The sequence below is a fragment of the Zingiber officinale genome, chromosome 4A (genome assembly GCF_018446385.1).
Source record: "Zingiber officinale cultivar Zhangliang chromosome 4A, Zo_v1.1, whole genome shotgun sequence".
NCBI classification, from domain to species: Eukaryota; Viridiplantae; Streptophyta; class Magnoliopsida; order Zingiberales; family Zingiberaceae; genus Zingiber; species Zingiber officinale.
The window spans coordinates 59,057,811-59,080,029 of record NC_055992.1 but is presented as its reverse complement, the minus strand read 5'-3'; the positions used below and the strand labels follow the sequence as shown (position 1 = coordinate 59,080,029).

At 36.3% G+C, this 22,219-nt stretch overlaps 1 protein-coding gene across 2 annotated transcripts in view; it reads right to left on the bottom strand.

Annotated features, from left to right (window-relative positions):
• Positions 1-15,071, bottom strand: part of LOC121969946 — a 68,975-nt gene extending 53,904 nt beyond the window's left edge. For both annotated transcript variants that reach the window (XR_006108740.1, XM_042520280.1), the window contains exons 1-7: positions 14,958-15,071; positions 14,452-14,598; positions 14,166-14,348; positions 10,011-10,093; positions 9,696-9,894; positions 9,215-9,336; positions 8,913-8,979 (exon numbers count right to left, since the gene is read on the bottom strand). Coding sequence is in view for 1 of the 2 variants with exons in the window: in XM_042520280.1 (XP_042376214.1) it covers positions 8,913-8,979; positions 9,215-9,336; positions 9,696-9,894; positions 10,011-10,093; positions 14,166-14,348; positions 14,452-14,598; positions 14,958-15,035 (879 nt within the window). In the remaining variant the exon portion in view is untranslated. The remainder of the gene's footprint in view (positions 1-8,912; positions 8,980-9,214; positions 9,337-9,695; positions 9,895-10,010; positions 10,094-14,165; positions 14,349-14,451; positions 14,599-14,957) is intronic.
• Positions 15,072-22,219: the final 7,148 nt, after the last annotated feature.

Genomic DNA, 22,219 nt, shown 5'->3' with positions numbered 1-22,219 from the left:
TCTCTATATGTGCAATTATGAATATATTGAAATTTCCCTAGTCGTCGAATTAATGCATTCGGACATCAGCAATTCTATAAGACTAGCACAGGTTATACTCCTTGGTTCAGCCAAGCAGTTATTTTCTCACTAGCTGGAGACATTGGGATGTCGAGAGTTAAATGTGGATGCTGATTATGGTAACTAGTTCATTGGAGTGACTCGTTGTAAGACTTCATATGGTTCTCTACATATATATATAGATGTCTGTGAAGTTTATATTGCAGCACGAGTGTAATTTCCTTCGACTTAAGGTATACAAGTTATCTTGGTTATGGAGACTTATACTTTGACATCTTAAGCAAGCATCTCATTGAGGTGTGGACCCGGGATGATTGGGTATAAGTTGAAGTGCCTGAAGATTTTTGGATAGCCCACAGAGGATTCACCGATCCTTGCGAGGAGACGTATACCGTATGGCCACTCGTTAGGATTATTACTCAAAATCTTTAGCCAAAATATCATATGTTAAGAGTGCGAGACTCTTGTACACATATACGAGTAATTTGAACTCACAGAACAAGGAAGTATTACTTGGGCTAGGTGTGACGTAGTCACTGTAGTAGGGACAAGACACATAGACCGTTTCTTGAACCAAGTGGGTATCAAACGAGTAAAAGGAATGAAGCATGACTCACTGTAACTGTTGAAGGGTTTAGAATTAATTCTAAGATCAACTATAATTTTCCGACTAATTGGGGATCATGATGTACTAGTAGGTGTCACTCATGATCGTTCTATAATTAAGTAATTAATTATGGACGGCCAAGATAAACCAGGAACCTATTAGGTCACACTAACAAGTCTCTAAAAGACATAAAATAAGTTAAAGAATAGGATTCTTAGATCAAGAGATAAATATTTGGTTGGACCATACATAAGACAAATATGGATGGAAGAGTTAGACCATATTTGGTTTAATCATGAATTAGTCATGAACCAACTTAGTTTAGTTGTAAACCAAACCAAGGGGTTAATGGGCTAATTTTTGGTTAAGGGATAATGGGTTGGATTTGGGCTTTCTAATCCAACTCATTAATGAGGGTTATATATTGATATGGTTGAGAGAAGATTATATACATGAGATCATTAATTGGCTTGTATGATTTTTGGAAAACCTTAACCCAATTTCTCTTCTCCTCTCCCTCTCCCCTCTCTCTTTACCGCCGCCAACAGGGGGAAGCCTTTCCCCTTGTTGTTGTGACCACCACAAGGAAAAAATCTCTTCCTTGGGTGCTTCTCTTCTTCTTCCTCTTGATCACTCTTCTTCGCTCATGGCTAGTAACTTTCGAAGGAGAGACTTGTACTCAAGGAGTTGTTTTGAGGAGTTCAGCATGGATACAAATAGAGGCGAAGTTCGATAACGTCGCTACGGTTGATGTCCTTCTCGTTACAGGTCATCCGTAAGGTACACCTAGCGTAAATTTACTTTCCGTAAAAATTTAATTATGCGATCATGTTTGGCATGTTGTATCCTTATATGCGTGTGGTGCGTGTGATGTAATAATTTAGGAATTATTATTGTTTTATTTTCCGCTGCGCCCGCATCGGGCATATCCCAACAGTCACTTGGGTGAGGAAAAAGCTCCTGAGCTATTCGAAACCTCCAGATGGTTAGTCATCCCTTCCGCATTCTGTGTTGGTGGTTACACCTCTTCCCCTTATTGCTGTGGATGTTGAGAAGTTGCCTCCTCTGTCCTTTGAGGACTAACATTAGGGTCCGAGAGAGTTTCAACTGCAACAGGGATCGGGATGGCTGCCTCCGCAATTGCTAAGTGATTTATATCTGCAGCATCCTGCTCGCCTTCATTCCTACACACCACCTGCTTGCCTCCATGCCTTCCTTGTTCGCCTTCTATACCTTAATCTCCTACGACCCCTCGCAGATTGAGATCGTTGCCTTCCGAACTGATTTTGATTTGGATCCACTGTTGCACCCCCTAGGCTAATCAGTGGTGTGGCCAGCCCGTATATCCCCCTTATAGGGGGCTTCCTTTCGATAACCAATCATTCCGCAAACTTCACAAAAAATCGACATAGCCTTATACATGATTTCTAAGTCACTCTGAACACCCGTAGGTAGGGTGACGGGAACACTTGTGACATGTGTACCAATTACTGAGACTTCTATCAAGATCCACGCAAAAGTCAATTTTTCTCGTGTCCTTGTTAATCTCCGAGCCCATCAAACTCAAAACTTTTAGTGACCAACAATCTTCGTTATAAAGAAAATAGCTTGGCATGTGTTTCAAAAACAAAGAGATTCTGCAAGCGAAGTATAGTCCTCCAAGTAAGACTTTCTCCCAATCTTGCGACGTGTCAAGTCTGTAAACTATCCAACCACTCTTATACATAAAGAATTTGTAAGGAACCTTCCATATACGAGCAATTGCCTCCACACCATCACGCCTTGGATGCTACCCATTAAACAGTAACCAATCGAGTCCTCCACAGTTTCGATGTCATCATATCTGAACTCCAACCTCTTCCCTATGGTCGTATGTTGCTATAAGTGTGTAGTCATTGTCGTCTTACAATTGTCCTTGAAGAGTCTAGCCCATGACTTTCCCTGATCTCGAATCACAACCTCAAGGTTATCTTCTGGAGGCATTTTTTCACCTACAGTACTCTCCGGCAGCCCTTGTCCAACGGCCCCTGCACCCTGGTCTTCAGCAGTTTTCTCAGGCCCATCAAATTCCACCAAGTCATCCACCTCAACACCTATATCCACATCAGCAGCAGCAACAACATCATCCCCTTTATTCAAATATACCAAGTCCTTTCCAATTTGATGTACGTTCATCACCACCTGATCAGCCAACGATTGCATTGCAAGCACAAGATCTTTAACTTCACCAGCAGCATACGTTTTTGATTGGCTCATGGGGGTATTTTTGTCTCCTTTCTTCTTCTTTGCCATTGGTGGAAAAAAATCACAGTAGATTGTCAAACCAACTAGAAGATGTGGCCAATTAATGTTGATTGCTCCGAGAATGACCCCAAAACCATCCTTTCCTGCCATCTTGGCCAGAAGTGTCATCGGAATTGGGAGTTCGCCAGAAAGAAGACCACCATTGAGATCATTGAAATCAGAAAAACCTTGGCTATCTTGTGTCCCTTCGAACTTGATGAATAGGAGAGGAAGACTAGAGAGAAAACCAGAAAGAAGAAACTCGAAAGAAACCACTTAGAGGGGAAAGGAAGAGGAGTGAGTTTACCGTTGAGGAACCAATTGTATGTCCTCACGAGAAAACTCCCTGACTTCGAACTCATTGTACTTATTCCGACCACCCAACATCATCACCTTTGTTTTTTTCGCCCCAAGCCACTTCCTTTGTTTCCACTGCGACTAGTTGATCTTCCAAGTATATAATTAGTATTGCTACTCACCAAAGCACCACTAATAGGAACATGTGCACTACTTTCTGTACGGAGAACACGACTAAATACATCTTGTAAAGAGGAGATCTCATAACAAGAGAAAACTTATGCAGACTCAAATTCAAAGCCAACGAGAAAGTTCAAGATAGTCATATACTCTCATTTGCGTTGTTGTACCTTCATATTAGGGCTAAAGGGCAGCAATATATATTAAGCTCCTCATATGTCTCCTTGAATGCCATGAACGATAAAATGCTTTGCAAATCTCATACATACGGGGGAGATTCCCTTTTCCAGAGTATAAAAATTTCAAGTAATCTATTAGTTCTTTGACAAATTCACAGTGATTGATTAAACCAATTTCCTCACTATCAATATAATTCTAAATCTGAAGGAATAAATGAGCATCCTCTCTAAGTCATGTCTGCTTAGAATCATCTTGAGGAGGGTCATCAATCCAATGACCATCTTTATCAATACTTCATAGATAAAGATGAACAGTCTTACTCCAATCCAAATAGTTCGAACTATTTAGCTTATAATTTATGATCTTAAGACATCACAAGCATTACCTCCATCACAATAAAAGGTTTATTTTCTGTCATAAGATTTTATCTCAAAGAAAGTCAAATAAAAGAAGAATATGAGACGGTGGATAAGGCTGATGTGGTCACTACTTGGCTTCGTGGAAGGAGAGTCGACACCCAGTGCAGCGATGGAACAACACAAGTGTAGTCACGTGCGTTGTGGATGCTTCCAGCTGCCTGCGAGAGAGATCGAGGAAGAGCTGACAAAACAGAGCCAAAGAGAGCGCATGATTAGCAGATAAACCCGAGATGGAGCTCGGATTCACTAGCAGAGGAGGTCGAACTAGGAGCGAGGAAAAGGAAGAACAGAGGAGGGAAGGAGAAGACTTTCTTCTCCTCTGCTCCTACGAGTAAGACAGCAGGTTGCGTTGAATTTCTAATGGACAGCGGCGACGGAGGGCACTTCAGCAATTTTGAAGACTGGCGGTTCAAGTTTTGGTCGTTATGATGGTTTCGGCAGCAGCTGGTTCAAGAGGCTTCACTAATTCAGAATCTGCTCGATCTAGCAGATTTGAAGGATGAAGGTGACAGTGGAGTGCCTGGAAGATGCAACGACAGTGAGGATAAGAAACAATTTCACGTCGTCTTCTTCAACGGCATATCACAGCAGGCGAGACAATGAAGAACAACAGCGATGGAACCCTGGGCCATCGACACGACGAAGGCAGCAATGGGCTGGCGCACGTGCGCAATGGAGACGACGTCGAGCCAAACTTAGGGTGTGCACTAGGAGGAGCAAGGAGAGGAGAACAACAACAAAAGACTTCTCTATTTCCTTTCTGCCGCATTAGGGCTGGAGGCTGCGATGTGAAGTAGCAGAGCCACAAGCTCGTCGGGAAAGCGAGGGGGTTTGCGTGATGCGTTAACGAAGAAGAAAGAGCGGCGAGATAAGCGCAGGGTCGGCTTTGTTATAGGGAAGCAAAGTTAGATAGTTCCAAGTGACCAAAGGGAGTTCAAGCGGTTGGTGATAACTCTCGATGAGTGAAATTGAAGAATACAAGCGACCATAGCCAGGTCGGGAAGACTGCAGAGTACGGGCAACCAAGGCTACTTTCAAGGCATCGGTAGAAGACATTATCTAATGATCTGGGTGAGTCGGGTCAAGATCAGGGTTGACCCTTCTCTCGGTGATCAGATAGCCTCTTGTCAATCGAAGAACGCGGACGACATTATCTACTGGATAGTCGTTGCAGCCACGTCAACACCCTCTAGGCGACCGAGGACGAGAGCATGCCACCTTATTAACAAAAGAGGGATATATAAAAGGTCTCGAGGCAGAGCTCTAAAATTACTCAATTACTCATCTCTTTCATTCTTGTGTTTTTTGTGTTGCGACATGCTGCAACCTCACACTTCGATTCTGATTGACAACTCCTAGCATAACTTTTCATTATTTCTTGTGTTGTCATATCTATTTTATTTGAGTTTAATATTTAGATTCTTTTTCTATAAGGTTTCTCCACCTTTCTAAAAACTATAAGGAAAGGAGAAATTAGGAAATAAAAATCACTTTATTTTAATTGTCTTGCATGTCGATTTATGCTCTAATTGATAAACCATTTTTGCATGTTTATATTATTTTTTCTTACTTGATCGAATCTACACTAGTTAAATTATTTCCACTATGTTTAGTTGATTTTTTGTAATGTCGAGTTCGATCCTACAATAACTAGTCTATGTTATTTTCAATCAATTACTACATGAAGAAAAACATTTTTCACATAACTACACATAAAGAATAATAAACAAGTGAAGTAATGAGTGCTAGATGATAGTAATTTTAATTGCATCTTGAAAATTTCTAATTTAATATTTTTTAATGATTTCACAACTTAAAATCTTAAGACCACACTAAGCAATAAAAAAAAAGGGCAGTCCGATGCACGAAGCTCCCGCCATGCGGAGTCCCGAAGAAGGATCCATTGTATGCAGTCTTACCCTGCTTTGCTTTTTGCAAGAGGTTGTTTCCAGGATTCGAACCTATGACCTTTTGGTCACATGACAACAACTTTACCGTTGCGCCAAGGCTCCCCTTCAAGACCACACTAAGTAACATGGTTTAAAATTTCAAATCATATCAGAGTTTCGATTAATGATAGGAACAATAAAATTTGAAATTTTGAAATTGTATCGTGCCGATATGGTTTCAATATTTTTTTTAAAAAAAATACATATTAATTAAAAAATATTATTTTAATATTTGATTACTATAAATATTTACTATTAGATTAAACTAATATTTTATAAATAGAATTGAGTAAAAGTTAATTTAGGTCTAGATATAATATTAGGATCGAATAGGTTTAAATTAAATTGAATTTATTTTTTTCATATATTTAAGGAGGAATGGAATAAAAAAAATAAAATAAAAAATATTTTTTTTTAAGGATGAAAAGAATAAAAAATTTAAAATATGGGGATAAAAAAGAAAGAATAAAATTAACCATTAAAAAGAAGAAAAAAATAATAGTAAAAAAATATAAACAAAAAATTTTAAATTGAAAAAAAACTCAACAGCCTTAGGTGGGCACTGCGGTCTCACACAAAACCTCGAGTCTCGCACGAGGCCTCGGCGAGACCACCAAGCTCGCGAGGTTGTGCCGTTGTATGTGTCGTGTCACTCAACGAGAGGAACAATAAATTTTACTTGTACCATCCATTATGGGATGAGATTTTAAACCATGATAAGCAAAGAAACAAAATTAGATACTGGCCTCACATTAAATGCACCATTCCATGTCATCAGGGAATGCAAAGGTAGGTCTGACAAGGCATGTTAAATAGTTGGATAGTACAGGTGAGCCATTTCTTTCACAAATCTTAGTTTCAAAGCCATGGGAATTATGATTGAGTAGCATAAAAATTCACTTTGGAGATTCAACACTTTATACCTCTTTAATCAGAATATTAAAAAGTCCACAAGCAGAGGTATAAACGATGTGGACTATAAGGAATGAAGACATTTTATTTTAGGCGCCCATGTTTGGCTTCATCGACACACACATGGCTTACTTATCTATATCTTTTAACATGTCGGATTAGGCCAGCACAACATTCATTCTATTTTAAGCTCCAACATAGGTTGCAATTGTTAGGATCTTGAGCGCAAAATAACATAAGCACAGCGAAATATTATCAAGATCCTTTCCAGAAGATATATACGAAGGAAACCGTATACTAGTTGAATTGAGAGTTCTACCTTTGTTGCGTAAACACGAACTCCCGACAGAATCTCAACGCGATCAAGTGTTCACGCCTCTATGGTATCCACACGAACACATTTTCCCGTTCGTCTCAAGAACTCACAACTTGGAGAAGAAACAACCTCGGTTGTGCTAGCAACCACTCAGCCAAGAAGAAGTGGAGGAAGAAGATGATGATAAGTCTCATATCTAACATACAATGCCAAAAAATCCTTTTATATTCATCCAATGAATAGCAAAGGGTTTTGCCCTTTGATCTTCCTCTTATTAATGCATGATTAATCCAAATTAATCATCATTGTCTTTTTATCTTCCTTCTTCAATAAGTGGATTCAATTGAGTCTAACTCAAATTAAACTCAATTCAACCCAATGAGTCTAACTCAATGAGTAACCCAATAATCTTAAGGCCCATAATAATTTAGTCAAACTAAATTAAACTTATCTCCAAATCAATATGTTCTTTGTATGTGACCCAATAGGCCTAACGTTGGCAATATATCTAAAATCATTTTAGATACATAAACAATGAGTGACATCTAGCAATGCATCATTGCTACCCAAGTGACGAGAATGTCAAGAACTGACCTAACCTTTATGTGTCTATTATCTTGTATGACTTGGTTCTATCCTTGATATTTAGATTAATCAATGAGAGATAGGTCGTGTCATCCTCTTATCAATCTTTATGTTTCTTGATCCCTAAGTAGAAACACTCAATCAAATAAGTTCAATATCTCATATTAACTAATTTAAGCATGGTCATGTATTTTTGTGTTCTACTTAATCAACGGATCCACAGGTATCACTTCCATCATATGGAAGGGATAGATCTTATCTACATCACTCACATCCCTCCGTATAACTTATTGCATACCAAGTGATAGGATTATAGTTCATCTTGTTACAGGTGATGTTTGCCGATACCAAAGTACACAACTCCTTATGCAGGGTCTAAGGACTATTCATAACAATAATAGTCACTGTGAGAATATTTATGACACTTATATAACTATCCATGAAACATCTCATGGAGGGTCAATTCAGTACAGATTCTCTAATATATACCCATATGTCAACTTGATATCTCATATCAATGACTTGTGAGATTAAGTCATCAATTGACTTACATGCTAGTCTGAACACATTAATATTGTATTAATGCTTGATTAGGAATAGTTAAGAGTAGCATCTATATATATATCTACAAGCTCTCACTATTAATTCAATCAATTGGTATGTTGTAAACTAGAATCTACTACCTAGGACATTATTATATTTATTCATCTAGCACAAATCTGAAGTATATATAATAATCATTACCTTTTATTAATGAAATATGATACAATATGTCCTAAGTCAATCAACTCTCTTAGGGCTTACACTAACAGCAATCTCACGTCGAGTCTCAATAGTTATCCATAGATGATCTAACCCATCCCCTCTAGAAGCCTACAATAGTTTCTAGAGACACTGTTTTAAATTTTAACTTGAACTACAGATTCATATAGCAGGAAAAACAATTTTGGTTCACACCTTGATTCTTTTCTTTTCCAAAAAATAGAAGGAAAAAAAATTGCCCATATAAATGAATGGCAATTATGTAGTTACATTACATGTCTGGAATAGAAATTCTCCCGTGAACATATTATCTGATGTCACTGTTCTTAAACTATATATAAGATGAAGAATAGGAAGATAACCTTTTTCCTCTCTTGACGGATATTTTTTCGCTTGCTTTGCTTCATATCCATCAAAAACTCCTCAAAACTATCAAACAAAAAGCATGTGAGAGAATGAAAATTAACATAAGCATTGGCAAATGGCAAAGTCTACCTCTCAACAAGACTACAAGTGGCTCTTAAAACGATAAATTAAAAACTTAATACATATTGACATAGCATTAAGTCAAGGATGGGAGGAAAGTAGGATACTACAAATACAATTCTTGTCAAGTACAAAGAGAAAGACCTGATAAAGACTAAGTTATTGTTGCTTTACTCACTTGATATAGTTGCGATTTTTCCAGTGATATTGCATCCCTATTCTCTGCAAGAATCCATTTTGCTTGAACTTGTCCCATTCAAATTCCAAGGGAAAAGTGACATGCAATGATGAGACTTGCAACTGTTGATAGGAAGTTTGTGACAAAAGAAAGCATGAGAAGTTGAATTTTGTGCTTGTTGCACAACAAAATATATAGGAAAATGATCATACATGATAGAAGAATGAAGAAAACAAGCATATGCTTAAATACTCTCCTTAATAAAAAAACTCACACTTAAAAATTCGACCATCTTATAATCACATTTGTTCTTAATAGTCATTAATTATAAATAAACAGCATGTTTTGATGAAACAGAAAGAAATTCATGTGGCTATTCATAATATTTTTCTAATCGCACGCCAAAAGAAGGATCAGAAAACCACACAAACATTCATCTTCTAAACTATCCAAGTAGTTACAACCCAACACTATGGAATACCTTGGAAGTCAGTTCCTTCAGAGCCATGACTAACATATCAAACACCTGATCTCTATACCAAGTTTTACGAACTAATATTCTGTGGCCTGTCACTGGAGTAAAAGGAACACATGATTGAAGTTTGGGATAGTATCGAGAGCCATATCTGTAGTAAGCATCAGCCCAAGAATGATCAAAGACGTACTCTCCATAAGAGTGACTACAAATCAAATAGTAACAGCTCAGTCATCATAAAGGGTGCACAGCTGAGATATTATGTAAACCTCATATTGGTGAAAAAACAAAAGAAGCACTGAAAGCCTGGAGATGATAAACCTTTTAAGATAAAGTGGAACAACACCATTAATGTTTTTATATTTATCTTGAGCAACAATATGCTGAGGCAGCCATCCTGTTTCCTGAAATGGTTACAAATAAATTATCAAAACAATAGCACGCCTTTTATCAATGCACACAATCTCAAATTCTGAAGCCAAAGTTTCAACAGAAATAAATCCAATATGATTCTGGAAGGTCGATCACTTTCTAAATAGTATATGGTATATAGAACATATTTATATGCACTACCTGTAAAAAACTTGCACCAGTATCACAATTCCATGTCATAACATGAGATAATAATTTGAGGAATACAGAAAAGTACAGAAAGCATGAGGTCCAATTCACCAACTGATGCATGTAGCTCACGAAAAAGAAGTGGCATTCCAACTTTACACATATGGATAAGATTTCACTCTAACTAGCACAAGTTTTCTAATTTCATAAAATTATTTAGTAAATTTTTTTAGATACTTAGAATTTTATATAAATTTAGTTATAAGTTTAATTTACAAGATGATAAAGTAATTAAATATGATTCCAATATAACAATCCTAAAACTAAATTATTCAAACAATTTAAAACTAATTATAATTAAAATAATAGTTTGATTAAATATTTAATTTACTAATTTAAAACCAATATTATTAAATATAAATTAATTAATATTTGTGATGGCACATATATGGGATGTCTCTAGAGTCATCAACGGTAAGTATGCAAAGGATGGGCACGATTATACATGGTGCCTTTCACGCATGTGTACAAAACATCACCCATTGACAACGAGAGAAAATGACCCTCTAATAACAATCACGTCATCAAAGCCTTAAGAGGTTGGACCAAGCCTTGTCGTCGTTGTTAATATTGTCGTCTTTGTTGATATTGAATGTGTCTTAAAAGTGCATGCCCACAACACTATTTGTGCATGTGATGCTTGCCTTGGAGTCATAAGGGGGAGAATATCAAGGTTCAAAATCTCGAGCCGTGCCAAAGATCCAGTCATTCATCGAAACTAAATTGTTTTGGTTTCCAATACATGGTGTTGATGATGAATTAGAGGTTGAAGGAGGATGGAGATGAAGTGAAAAAAGGAGACATTATCTACTTTGAATTGTATTGAGCTTTGGTAATTTATCAGAATAATATGTTTTGATCGTTTCACCCAACAAGATATAAGATTTCAAACCATGAGTGTGACTCATCATTTAGCATTTTAATTTATCTCTTAGTTAGCAAAATGTATTTTTCTTATTACTTATATGGACAGCATTATCATCTATAATGGTAATTCCATTGGGATCACAAGATCGAAGAAACAACTCCATTGACATTTTAATCTCAAGTACCTTTTCAATATAGAGGTTGTTCAAAAAGCAAGATATTGATAACTCTCAAGAAATGTATGCACCTAATGCGATTAAAGTGGATGATCTGCTAGGGAGAAAACTAGTTGACACTCCTATAGATTATAATGTCAAATTAGTACCAAAACATTTTGGAAAGAGAGAACACCGATAAGAAAATGGAACAACCTTACATTTATGAGATCCGTCATTTCGCTCATAGTTAGTGTCATCAATGAATTTCTACAAAATTCATGTATCTCTAAAAAGCAGTAATGAGAATTATATGGTTTTCTCAAAAGTTCTTTAAGAAAATGTATCTTATTTCATGTCAAGGTCTTCTTCAAATTGTTGAGTACACAAAGTAGATTGGGCAAGTTCTCCCACACATAGACGATCCACTTTAGGCTATTGTATTCTTTTAAAAGATAATTTAAACTCCTAAAGGAACTAGAAGCAAATGGTTGTAGCTCAGTCAAATGTAAAGATGGTATAGGGTTATGGCCCTAGCAACATATAGATTTATCAAGATTAAATAATTGATAATTGAATGAGAAATTGCTCACATAAAACCATTGAAGCTCTATTGCAACAACTAAGTTGCGCAATATAGACTTTTATGAGAGAGCAAAATATTTAGATTAAATGTAATTTTCTTAGTAAAGAGTTCAGGCGGAGTAACTGAAGCATTTCCAATAAAGATAGGGTTACATCAAGGATCAGCCCTAAGTCCCTATCTTTTTACACTAATTATGGACGAACTCACTACGCACATTCAAGATACAGTACCGTGGTGCATGTTGTTTGCAGATGATATTATTTTGGTAGATGAGATACGTGAAGGAGTAAATGCTAAGCTAGAATCTTGGAGGGAAACACTAGAAGGGAAAGGTTTTAAGCTTAGTAGATTAAAGACAGAATATATGGAATTTAAGTTTAGCAATATTAGAAGTAATGAAACAATTGTTAAGATAGGAGAGGACGAGTTGCCCGGAACCGAGAGATTTAAATATTTAGGATCATTTTTACAAAATGATGGAGAGATTGAGAGAGACGTCTTACATAGAATACAAGCAGGATGGGTGAAATGGAGGGGAGCGGCAGGTGTTTTATGTGACCGTAAAGTACCTCTTAAACTTAAAGGTAAGTTCTATAAAACCGCTGTTAGACCTGCTATGTTATATGGAGCTGAATGCTGGGCTATGACTCGAGCACATGAGCATAAGATGAGAGTTGCAGAGATGAGGATGTTAAGGTGGATGTGTGGACATACGAAGATGGACAAAATAAGGAATGAGAGCATTAGAGAGAAAATCGGAGTTGCATCTATTGAGGACAAACTCCGAGAGACACGTTTAAGATGGTACGGACATGTACTTAGACGACCAATAAATGCCCCAATTAGGCGATATGAAACTATGATAAACATGCATATCAAACGAGGAAGAGGAAGACCAAAAAAGACTTGGTTAGCAACAATAAAACAAGATAAAATTTATTTAAATATAGATGATGATATAATAGGAGATAGAGCTCAATGGCGTAAAAGGATTCATACAGCCAACCCCACCTAGTGGGAAAAGGCTTGGTTGTTGTTGTTGTTGTTGTAAATGTAATTTTCTTAGTAGATTGAAAAAGTACAATCTCCTAAGATTGTCACCTTATTTGTTAGCTTTAATAATTAGCTAGCAGGCTTGCTACCTAAATTCTTAAGTAGAGATAGCAATTTATCCTACCTTGACCAAGAAAATTTGACCCGAATGAGACTGCCCCAACTTGATTATAGTAAGGTTGCCCAATCCCATAACATAAGCAAGGAGAGAATGTGAACTAACAAAGTAACACATATGCAAAGCGTTTCCGGTGTGGGCAATGATAGAATTTTTGTGCCCTAACTTGCCTTGCCTTTCTTAGCCCACTTAAATTACTTTATGATATATATTTAATAGATTATATTATCTATTTTTTTTAGATTTTGTTGCCAGCCAACTGAACTTGACCAACATGAGATGAGAAACAGGGCAAGGCAGGGAGAACAATTTTTCTTCCCTGTCTCATCCTACTTCTTATACAATGTTTGGATAAGAATTGAAAAACTTGCGCCGCTAGCTCATTCTCATCCCTATCTTTAAAGATCCTAAAATTGCATATTCATGTAACAAGCTTGGTTTTCATAATAAAAAGTTAAACCAATTCGACTTTACTATGAACCTAAATACAATTATATTAATATCGAGGACCCACTTTATTATATTTAACTATTATGAACCTAAATATAATTACATTAATATCAAAGACCTACTTTATAATATTTACATTGATTAATAATATACTACTAGGGACATAACCTAATTTATCCTTTAATAAAATTAATACAGTAACTAGTGTTAAAGCTATTAGAACAATAACATGGCTATTCTATAATTATAGGTTTGTGTTCCTATATTTCTACATTAAAGAAGTCATGGAAATAACCAAAGAATAAATATATATAATGAAGCAACCAACAACTAGGAACCCAAATAAAACTATCAAAATGCAAAAATAAAAAATGATTGCAATAAATAGTATAGGATGGCACCTATTATAATTTCATTAATGATATTATTTCCTTTCCCACTTCCACAAAATATACTTATTAATCAACAAATATCTCAATCACATGAGAAATTGCCTATTTTTTAGTTAGACATGGACCTCCAAGTTTAGTATATATAGCATGAACATTAATAGAGAGAGGATTGGTAAGATTAGTAACAATCTGATTGTTAAAGTACAAGTTAAACATCACATCTTTGATGCCAACCTTTACAGCAGAACGTGACTCCTCCAAGCTTGAGAGAAAAGCATGACTGATGAAAGGATTAAACTTTTCAGGTCCAGTTGCATCAATTGCACATGCATCCCATTGCTCAGCAGGGATATCTGAAATTGATGAAACAACTGACAGAAATACCTCCCCAGGATTCAAACCGTCCAGTTGGTCATCCTATTTTTTAAATAACTATTGAAAAATATCAGGAACAGCACCGTAATATAAAGTCAAACAATTAACACTACACTCTGACAGGAAGGAGAACAAGAAAAAGTACCTCTGATGATGATTTTAGCAACTCAAATGTCCCCAAGGAAGGATTCAATTCACGTGGCTCATTACTCTTTCTAGGCCCCCAAAATAGCGCAAGAACTTTACATGTGGACCCTGCAAGTTGAGACTTCGATGTGTATCTTAGATTCTCCTGGAACAAGAATTAGTGAAGCACCGGTCAAAGATCAATTAAAACTGTAAGGGAATAAATTAACGCAAGTTATGAAAAAAAAGGAAAGACGCCGCTTATCTCACTATAAATTGGAGGCTTAAAAGCAAAGATTTCACTAGCTCAACAAAAACAAAAAAAAATTACTTTCCAATTTCTAACTTGGCTGAAGTTTCAACGGCCAATTGAGCTGTCCGAGTGCAAATTTAATCAACATCTCGGGAAGGTTCTCTAATTTAGGGCACTAAAAGTTTTGGCTTTCACACCGACACAAAATGAGGAACAAAGCAGGAGGAAATAAATGAAAACCATTTGATGGCCTTCCGAACTCGAAGGCTCACCAGACGATGCTGCGACAGTCCGACTCCGAGGAAAGAAGAAGGGCGAAGCGAAGCGGCACAAGATGAGGCCGCCGCCATGACCGGAGTTCGAATAGACTGCAGGAGCGGAGGACCGACGGGAAACTAATTTTAAAATGATATAATACCGATAATGTAATGCCACGTGGCATTTTCAGGATTACCAATTTACCAGGTTGTAGGCAAAATATCGAGAATATGCTGTCTACTGCAGTGTGCTGTGACATAGTTATCTTCGTATTGTTTCTAATTATTATTTTCTAAAGAACTCACTTGTATTTTGAAAATTTTCAAATGATGCGCTATGATTTTATATTTTTCAAAAGGCATATTTTTTTCCCAAAATCTTTTTTTAATTTAAAAAAATTTAAAACAAACTGTGATCCACGGGCAAAAGCGGCTGGCTAGGCAGCCATGCGGCCAAGTCCTTTGTGGTCTGCTCGCCAAGGCAGGCAAGGTCGTCGCAACCGTGTCACAAATGATCGTTTGGTGGTTAGGGCGAGCGGTCTTTGCCATACAACTAAGTCGTTAAGAAGTCAAGTCGTCGTAGCCTCGCAGCCAGGCCGAGCGATTGCGACCACGCAGCCAGGCCGTTAAGTGGTCTCACCGTCGCACAGCTAAGCCATTAAGCACAAGGAAAAAAAATTACAAGGAACAAACCTTGTAATCAAGGTCTCACGTTCAGACATCTAAGCCACCTTGATGACATATTGATCGAGCGTCTGTCACATATTCAAATTAAAATTAATAATTTATAATCAATTAAAATCCTTTATCTATAAGACAATATAATAGAGGATCCTGATCAACTCTTAAGGAATATAAAATATTTATTTTTAGATAAAATCACAGGAGCGATTTATTTTGAGAGTTATTTTCTAAATCTAATATAATAAAAAAAATCTTATCTAACCATTAATGATGAATCCATAATATTGTGTCACTCTATACTATGGATAACACTATCAACATGTATAAGTGGAATTAACTAATAATTATATCTAACTATCGAAGATGAACTTGTACTACATTGTCACCTTACGATGCAAGCATCACCGTCAATAGACAAAATACTTAAACAAGTAAAATTGCAATAATTAAGCAAATGTAATGGAAATAAACCAACATGAATAATAAATAAATCCTAATTAACTAATCCAATTCCTTGATCAAACACGAGAAGTATTATGTGTTGATATAATTTGCACTAATGATCAAACTTAAGTTTTGATGAATAACAAATGAATTAAGTTAAGTGTCTTTATGATCCAAGTATTTTACCAAGCGTGCAGGAATTGATAGGTCTGAAGGACTTGACATCAGGCTGAAATATAGCTAGGTCCACGGGACCAGATAGTTGGTATGAAGTCAAGATAGGTTAACTTGCCGACCTGATATTTGGTAGAAAGTCTTGTTGAGTCTGCAGGACTTGACAGTCGGCAGAAGTCTAGTTAGATCTATAGACTTGACAATGACATGAAGACCTGATGGGTCAAGAGGCTAGTCAACCGACTGCAAGTTGATAAGTAAAGGTAAGTCACTGGAGGAGAGTGACTCGATGAGGACACGTCCCGACTGAGGGACAGTAGGCGTTGGTCCAGTTTAGGTTCATTTGATCCTTAAATTGAGACCTTGACTAGATCTTGGTCTTAGAGAGACAGGGTCTAATTACTACTCAGTATTATTATGCTAACACATGTTTTGCAGGTTATTATTGTTATGATGTATACTAAAAGCCTAGCTTTTGTATGAACATTTATTTTGAAATGAGAATCACATTGGTCAAGTATCTGCATTTAGTAAAATGCAGTTGTCCATTTAATTTATATTGTAGATAACATGGTGTGTGGTGTCACACAGAAGATCATGTTATCAATTCCTTATAAATTATAAATAGTAGCTCACAACCAAGATGGATTGGGACAAACAATTGGAATGGTTGTAGTTAATTTGGTACTAGTTTACTTGACTATAAAATTATACTAGTACACTATGTGTGTATTGAATAGGATCATTTGAGGTTGTTCCTTTTATACTGACTGCATAAAAGAGCATAACCTCTGTTATTATGGATGTGCGTACTCTTAATCCCGATATAATAACAAGCACATATACTTAGTATTTATTTCTTTAAGTTATCAATGAGTGAGATTTATTTCATTAAATCAATAGATCTAATAAGTTGGGAAATAATATTATTTATATGGTGGGTTGTTGATTATAGAAGGAAACTGTGTCCTAGTTATCTAGGTTGATGATGCCCCCTTGAGGAACTCATAAGGATTGTCATGTAAACCCTGCAGGTGGACTTAGTCCGATATGACAATAAAGTTGAGTGGTACTACTCTTGGAGTTAGATGTTAATTAAGTGAGTTGTCACCAACTCATTTAATTAATGAACATTCACACTCATGATAAGAAGGAGCACATAATGTAATATGAGATTGGTGTGGTAGTTCAATAATAACTCTTTAGTGGTATGAGTTATTATTGATGAGCTTAGCTGGGTGTTCAGGTCGAACACAAGAAGCTCAAGCTCATCGGGAGGAGCCTCTATAAAGTCTCACGTTCACCCGTTTTGATTTTGCTTCTTACCCAAATGAGGGGCCAGCCACATCCTTGCTTGGTGCCCAAGTAAGGGGTCGGCCAAGCCTTGCTTAGTGTCCAAGCAAGGGGTCGACCATACCACATAGGAGAAGAAAAAGAGGAAGTTTTTTATTAAAATAAAATTTTGTTAAAATCTTTCCTTTTATAGCTGTTTACAATGAATTAAAAGAGAGATTTTAATTTTGTTAAAATCTTTTCTCTTTTGTAGTTATCTACAATGGTTAAAAGAGAGATTTTAAGTTTGTTAAAATCTTTCCTTTTTTGTAGTTATCTACAATGGTTAAAAGAAATATTTTAATTTTATTAAAATCTTTCCTTTTTGTAACCAACCATTATAGGAATAAAAGGAAGATTTTGTTTAAAACAAAATTTTGTTATAATCTTTCCTTTTATAGCTATTCACAATGGTTTAAAAGAAAGATTTTAATTTTGTGAAAATCTTTCCTTTTTTGTAACCATCTACAATAGCAAATAAAAAGAAAATTTTATTAAAACTTTTCTTATTAGCCGCTAGCAAAGAATATAAAAGAGGAAGAGGGGGTGCTCTCTAATAAGATAACCTTAAGCTCTCTCTCTTTATTCTTTAGGTGGTCGGCCCTCTTCTTCTCCCTTTCTCTCTTGAGGCTGGCGACATCTATTCCTCTTCTTCCTCCCTTTCTTCCCTCTAGGGCCGGCACCCCATCTCCTCTTAGTGGTCGGAGTTTAGAAAAGAAGAAGAAGAGGAGAAGGAGCACATAGGTGGCTGGTTGCTTGGTGGAGAAGAAGAAGTAGAAGGAGGTCTCTTCAGTTTGTATTCTCTTAGTGGCCAAAGCTTGGAAACAAAGAAAGGTTCAGGTGGATTTTATCTTGGTATATCGTCGTCCACACGACGTCCAAGAAGAGGAGAGGAATACAGTAGAAGATCAAGATGTCTTTAAGTTACAAAGAAAGGTATAACTAATTATTTGTTTCCGCTGCATAATTAGTTTGTGTTATTTGTATGGATCCTGAAATATCAACACAAGAGTCTAGCGATTTTGTGTTTTCATTTTTATACTTTGATTTTGTGTTTCGATCTTGTGCTTTGATTGAGGTCTCTGTAGTTAAACCTAAGATTACTGTAAGAAGTTTAAATATCCAATTTCTTTGAAAGGCTTTGTCTAAGAAGCGGTGGATGATCTCATAACTAAGAAGGCCTAGTGCCTCGCCAACGACCTGGAAGTCAATCCTTAAAATAGATATTTAATCAACTTCTGTAATATGGTTTAACTTCTGAAGAACACAAGAGTTGAACTTGGAGTAAAAATGTTAAGTTTCATTTCCAATCCAAGTTTAACTTTGAAGAACGAACTTGGAGTAAAAATGTTAAGTTTTGTTTCCAATCCAAGTTTAACTTCTGAAGAGCACATGGGTTGCTAGGAAAAGTTCTATGTTTGTACAAATTTTTGTACAGGGAAAACAGAATAGTATTCCAAGTAGAACCCAACAATTATTTGGTTTATTAGACTAACATGCTTTGCAGGGCAAGAAGAGCACAAAAAACCTCAGGTGAACAGTACCCAAGGTGGAAGGCGCTTTCCATAGGATAAAGTTCATATTTCATCAAATTAAGGATCGGGCTATTTGGGATAAGACTTGCCACATTGGAGGCACCTTCAAGACCTTTGAAGGTGCCTTCCATGCTCAATAAAGGGAGTGCTCGCCCAAGCCATGACACAACTCACTCATACGAACATCTGTGCTTCTGATCGGACTTCTGAACGCTCTGGCTTCCTGCAACAACAACTACTACGACTTTCATATTCAAGTGCTGCTCTGCAAAGGCTCTGACGACACCGAAAGGCTGCTCCGAAGCTTGACAAATGAGAGACTTCATTTTCCTTTTTGTTTGTCGGTAACTTTGTTATTTTCAATTCTTGTACTCAACTTTTGTAATACTTTTTGCGAACTGATAGTGATTGTCCAACAAAAGTACTTGATGAGTACGGGCCTTGGAGTAAGAGTTGTTGAAAACTCCAAACTAAGTAAAACTTGGCTTTGTTAGCATTGTCTTTTATTCTTCTGCTGCATACTTATTTTTAGTTGTAATTTTTGACAAACGCTATTCACCCCCCTCTAGCGTCTTTTCAATCCTATAAGTGGTATTAGAGTGAGTACCGCTCTGAATTGGTACAACCACCAATCAGGTAAGGGGGTGACTTTTAAGTTTTTTTTTCATTTCTCTTTCGATTTTTGATCTTTTTTTTATATAATCTAAACTGGTACAATTACCTCTTTGGATAAATTTTTCAGTTACAAACTACTCTGAATTGGTGCAACACCAATCAAGTCTTAATATCTTTATTTTCTCCCACACTGCTAATCCAAGACCTAATCTTAGGACTTCTTTTCTCTTCCTCTTTGTGTGCAAGGTTTCTTAAATGTCCCAAAACGAGGAATACAACACTGTTCATCCTCTCCTCTTCAACGAGGACGATTTCCCCTACTAGAAAAAGCGGATGGAAGTGCACCTGAAGATCGATATTAATCAATGGTTCACAATTCGATGAGGATACCGGACACCAATGGACGAAGCAACAAAAGTACTAATTGAACCAGAAAGATGAAATTCGGAAGACAAGAAAAAAGCCCAGATCGATTTCAAGGCAATGAATACCATCCAGTGCGGACTTACGAAGGAAGTACTGAACTGCGTCAGCCCATTCGAGAACGCTAAGGAGCTCTGGGACAAATTGAGTGAATACATGAAGGTACAATCGATGCAAAGGTAATGAAGCATGACTTGTTGTTAAATAATCTTTTTAACATTAAAATACAAGATTGAGAAACAGCTACTCAGTTACATGCAAGAATTAAAGACATTCTCAACAGGCTCCACCTAATCGATCATCAACTGGAGAACAGAGATGTAATCAGGTATGTTTTAAATTCTTTTCCTTAAAATGTACTGTGGGTATCCATAGTAGATGCCTATAAAGTTTCGAGGAACTTAAATAAATTAAAACTAGATGACTTATTTTGTGAACTTGAACTCCATAAATAAACTAACTTAAAGTAGGTCGAGAAAGGTATTGTACTTTTTGCAGGTCCCTCAAAAGAAGCCAAACACAAGAATAAAATAGAGCCAGAATCTGAATCTAACTCGGAAGACGAAGAAGAACAACTCATGAACATGATCAAAAAAATATTCATGAGAAGAAAGAACAATTTCTCGAAGAATGACCTATAAAAGGTAATCAAATTAAATGATGCGAAGGTGAAGATCACATGCTACAGATGTAACAAGAAAGGATATTACAAGCACGAGTATCCAAAAACAAAAGACAACAAACCCAACACAACCAGAAGGAAGAAGACACTCAAGGCAACGTGGGACGAATCATATTCAAAAGAATCAGACATCAAAGATTAGAAGCATCACAACTACCTCTCACTGATACAACCAGACCAAAATCAAAAAGTGAGTCAAAACAAGACGACAAGTTTGAATACGAATCAAGCCATGAGTCCTCACTCATTCGAAGGTTTGAACGAGGTATTTTTTATCTTAACCTCAAAATTCTTTAGAATAATTACATATTTGAATAAAAAAATTAATTAAATATGAAAAACAAACTGAAATGCTCCTTGAGAAAAGTCAACACCTCAAGGAATAAATTGGAAGTACAAATCTAAAGCAAGTTATAAAACTTGACGAGGAAAACATAATATTAAAAAGTGAAATTATAAAACTCAAAGGATTATTAAAAGCTTTCACAACTAGATCAAAAAAGTTAAACTTAATCCTTAAAACCCAAAGAGCTGCGTATAATAAATCCGGAATCAGATATAAGTCCTGCTCAACTAACAAAACCATTATATCACTTATAAGACAAAATAAGAAACAAACTAAAGTCTGGGTTCCGAAAGTGTGTCTAACCATGCAAGTAGGACTCAATCAATTTTATGTTCCTAAAAATAAAATTCATTATCTAAAATCAAATCTAACTAAATCTATTAATTCAAAACCAAATTAAAATAAACCTTCAAAGCTAAATACCAAACTAAATAATAAAATAAAATTGAATAAATCAAACCTAAACACAAAATGTAAAATGAAGTCAAACAATTCAAACTCAAATAGAAAAAATAAATCAAATTTAAATTCAATTTATAATCAAGTCTATTATAACTATAAAAATAATCGACATAAACCTAAAACTTAAACACAAATTCAACAATTCAGGGGGAGGCACTAAATTAGTTGGCATCTCCAAAATAATAGTTTACCTGACTGGGAAATTAGGACTAGCTTAAATAGGGATGATACGGTGCATAAAAGTGGGGTCTGATAAGGTCAGGCAGTCAAAAGTCAAGAGGATGTGACAGTCATAAGTCAAGAGGATGTGGCATTCAGAAGTCAAGGGGGCGTAACAGTCAGAAGTCAATGGGGGCGTGGTAGTCAGAGGTCAAGGGGACGTGGCAGTTAGCAGTTAGGGAAAGAAGAAGTGAGACTATCTGACATCATCAGCCGCATGTTTCCCGATCAGGTGATTACAGATCAAGATCCCATATCTAAGACATGATGTGCAGCCACGGTAATGCCTGACCTGCTTCGATTGGTCGGATTTTCTCAATTCGGTATACATATCTAGGCTTGGTGCTCTCAGTAAGCCAAC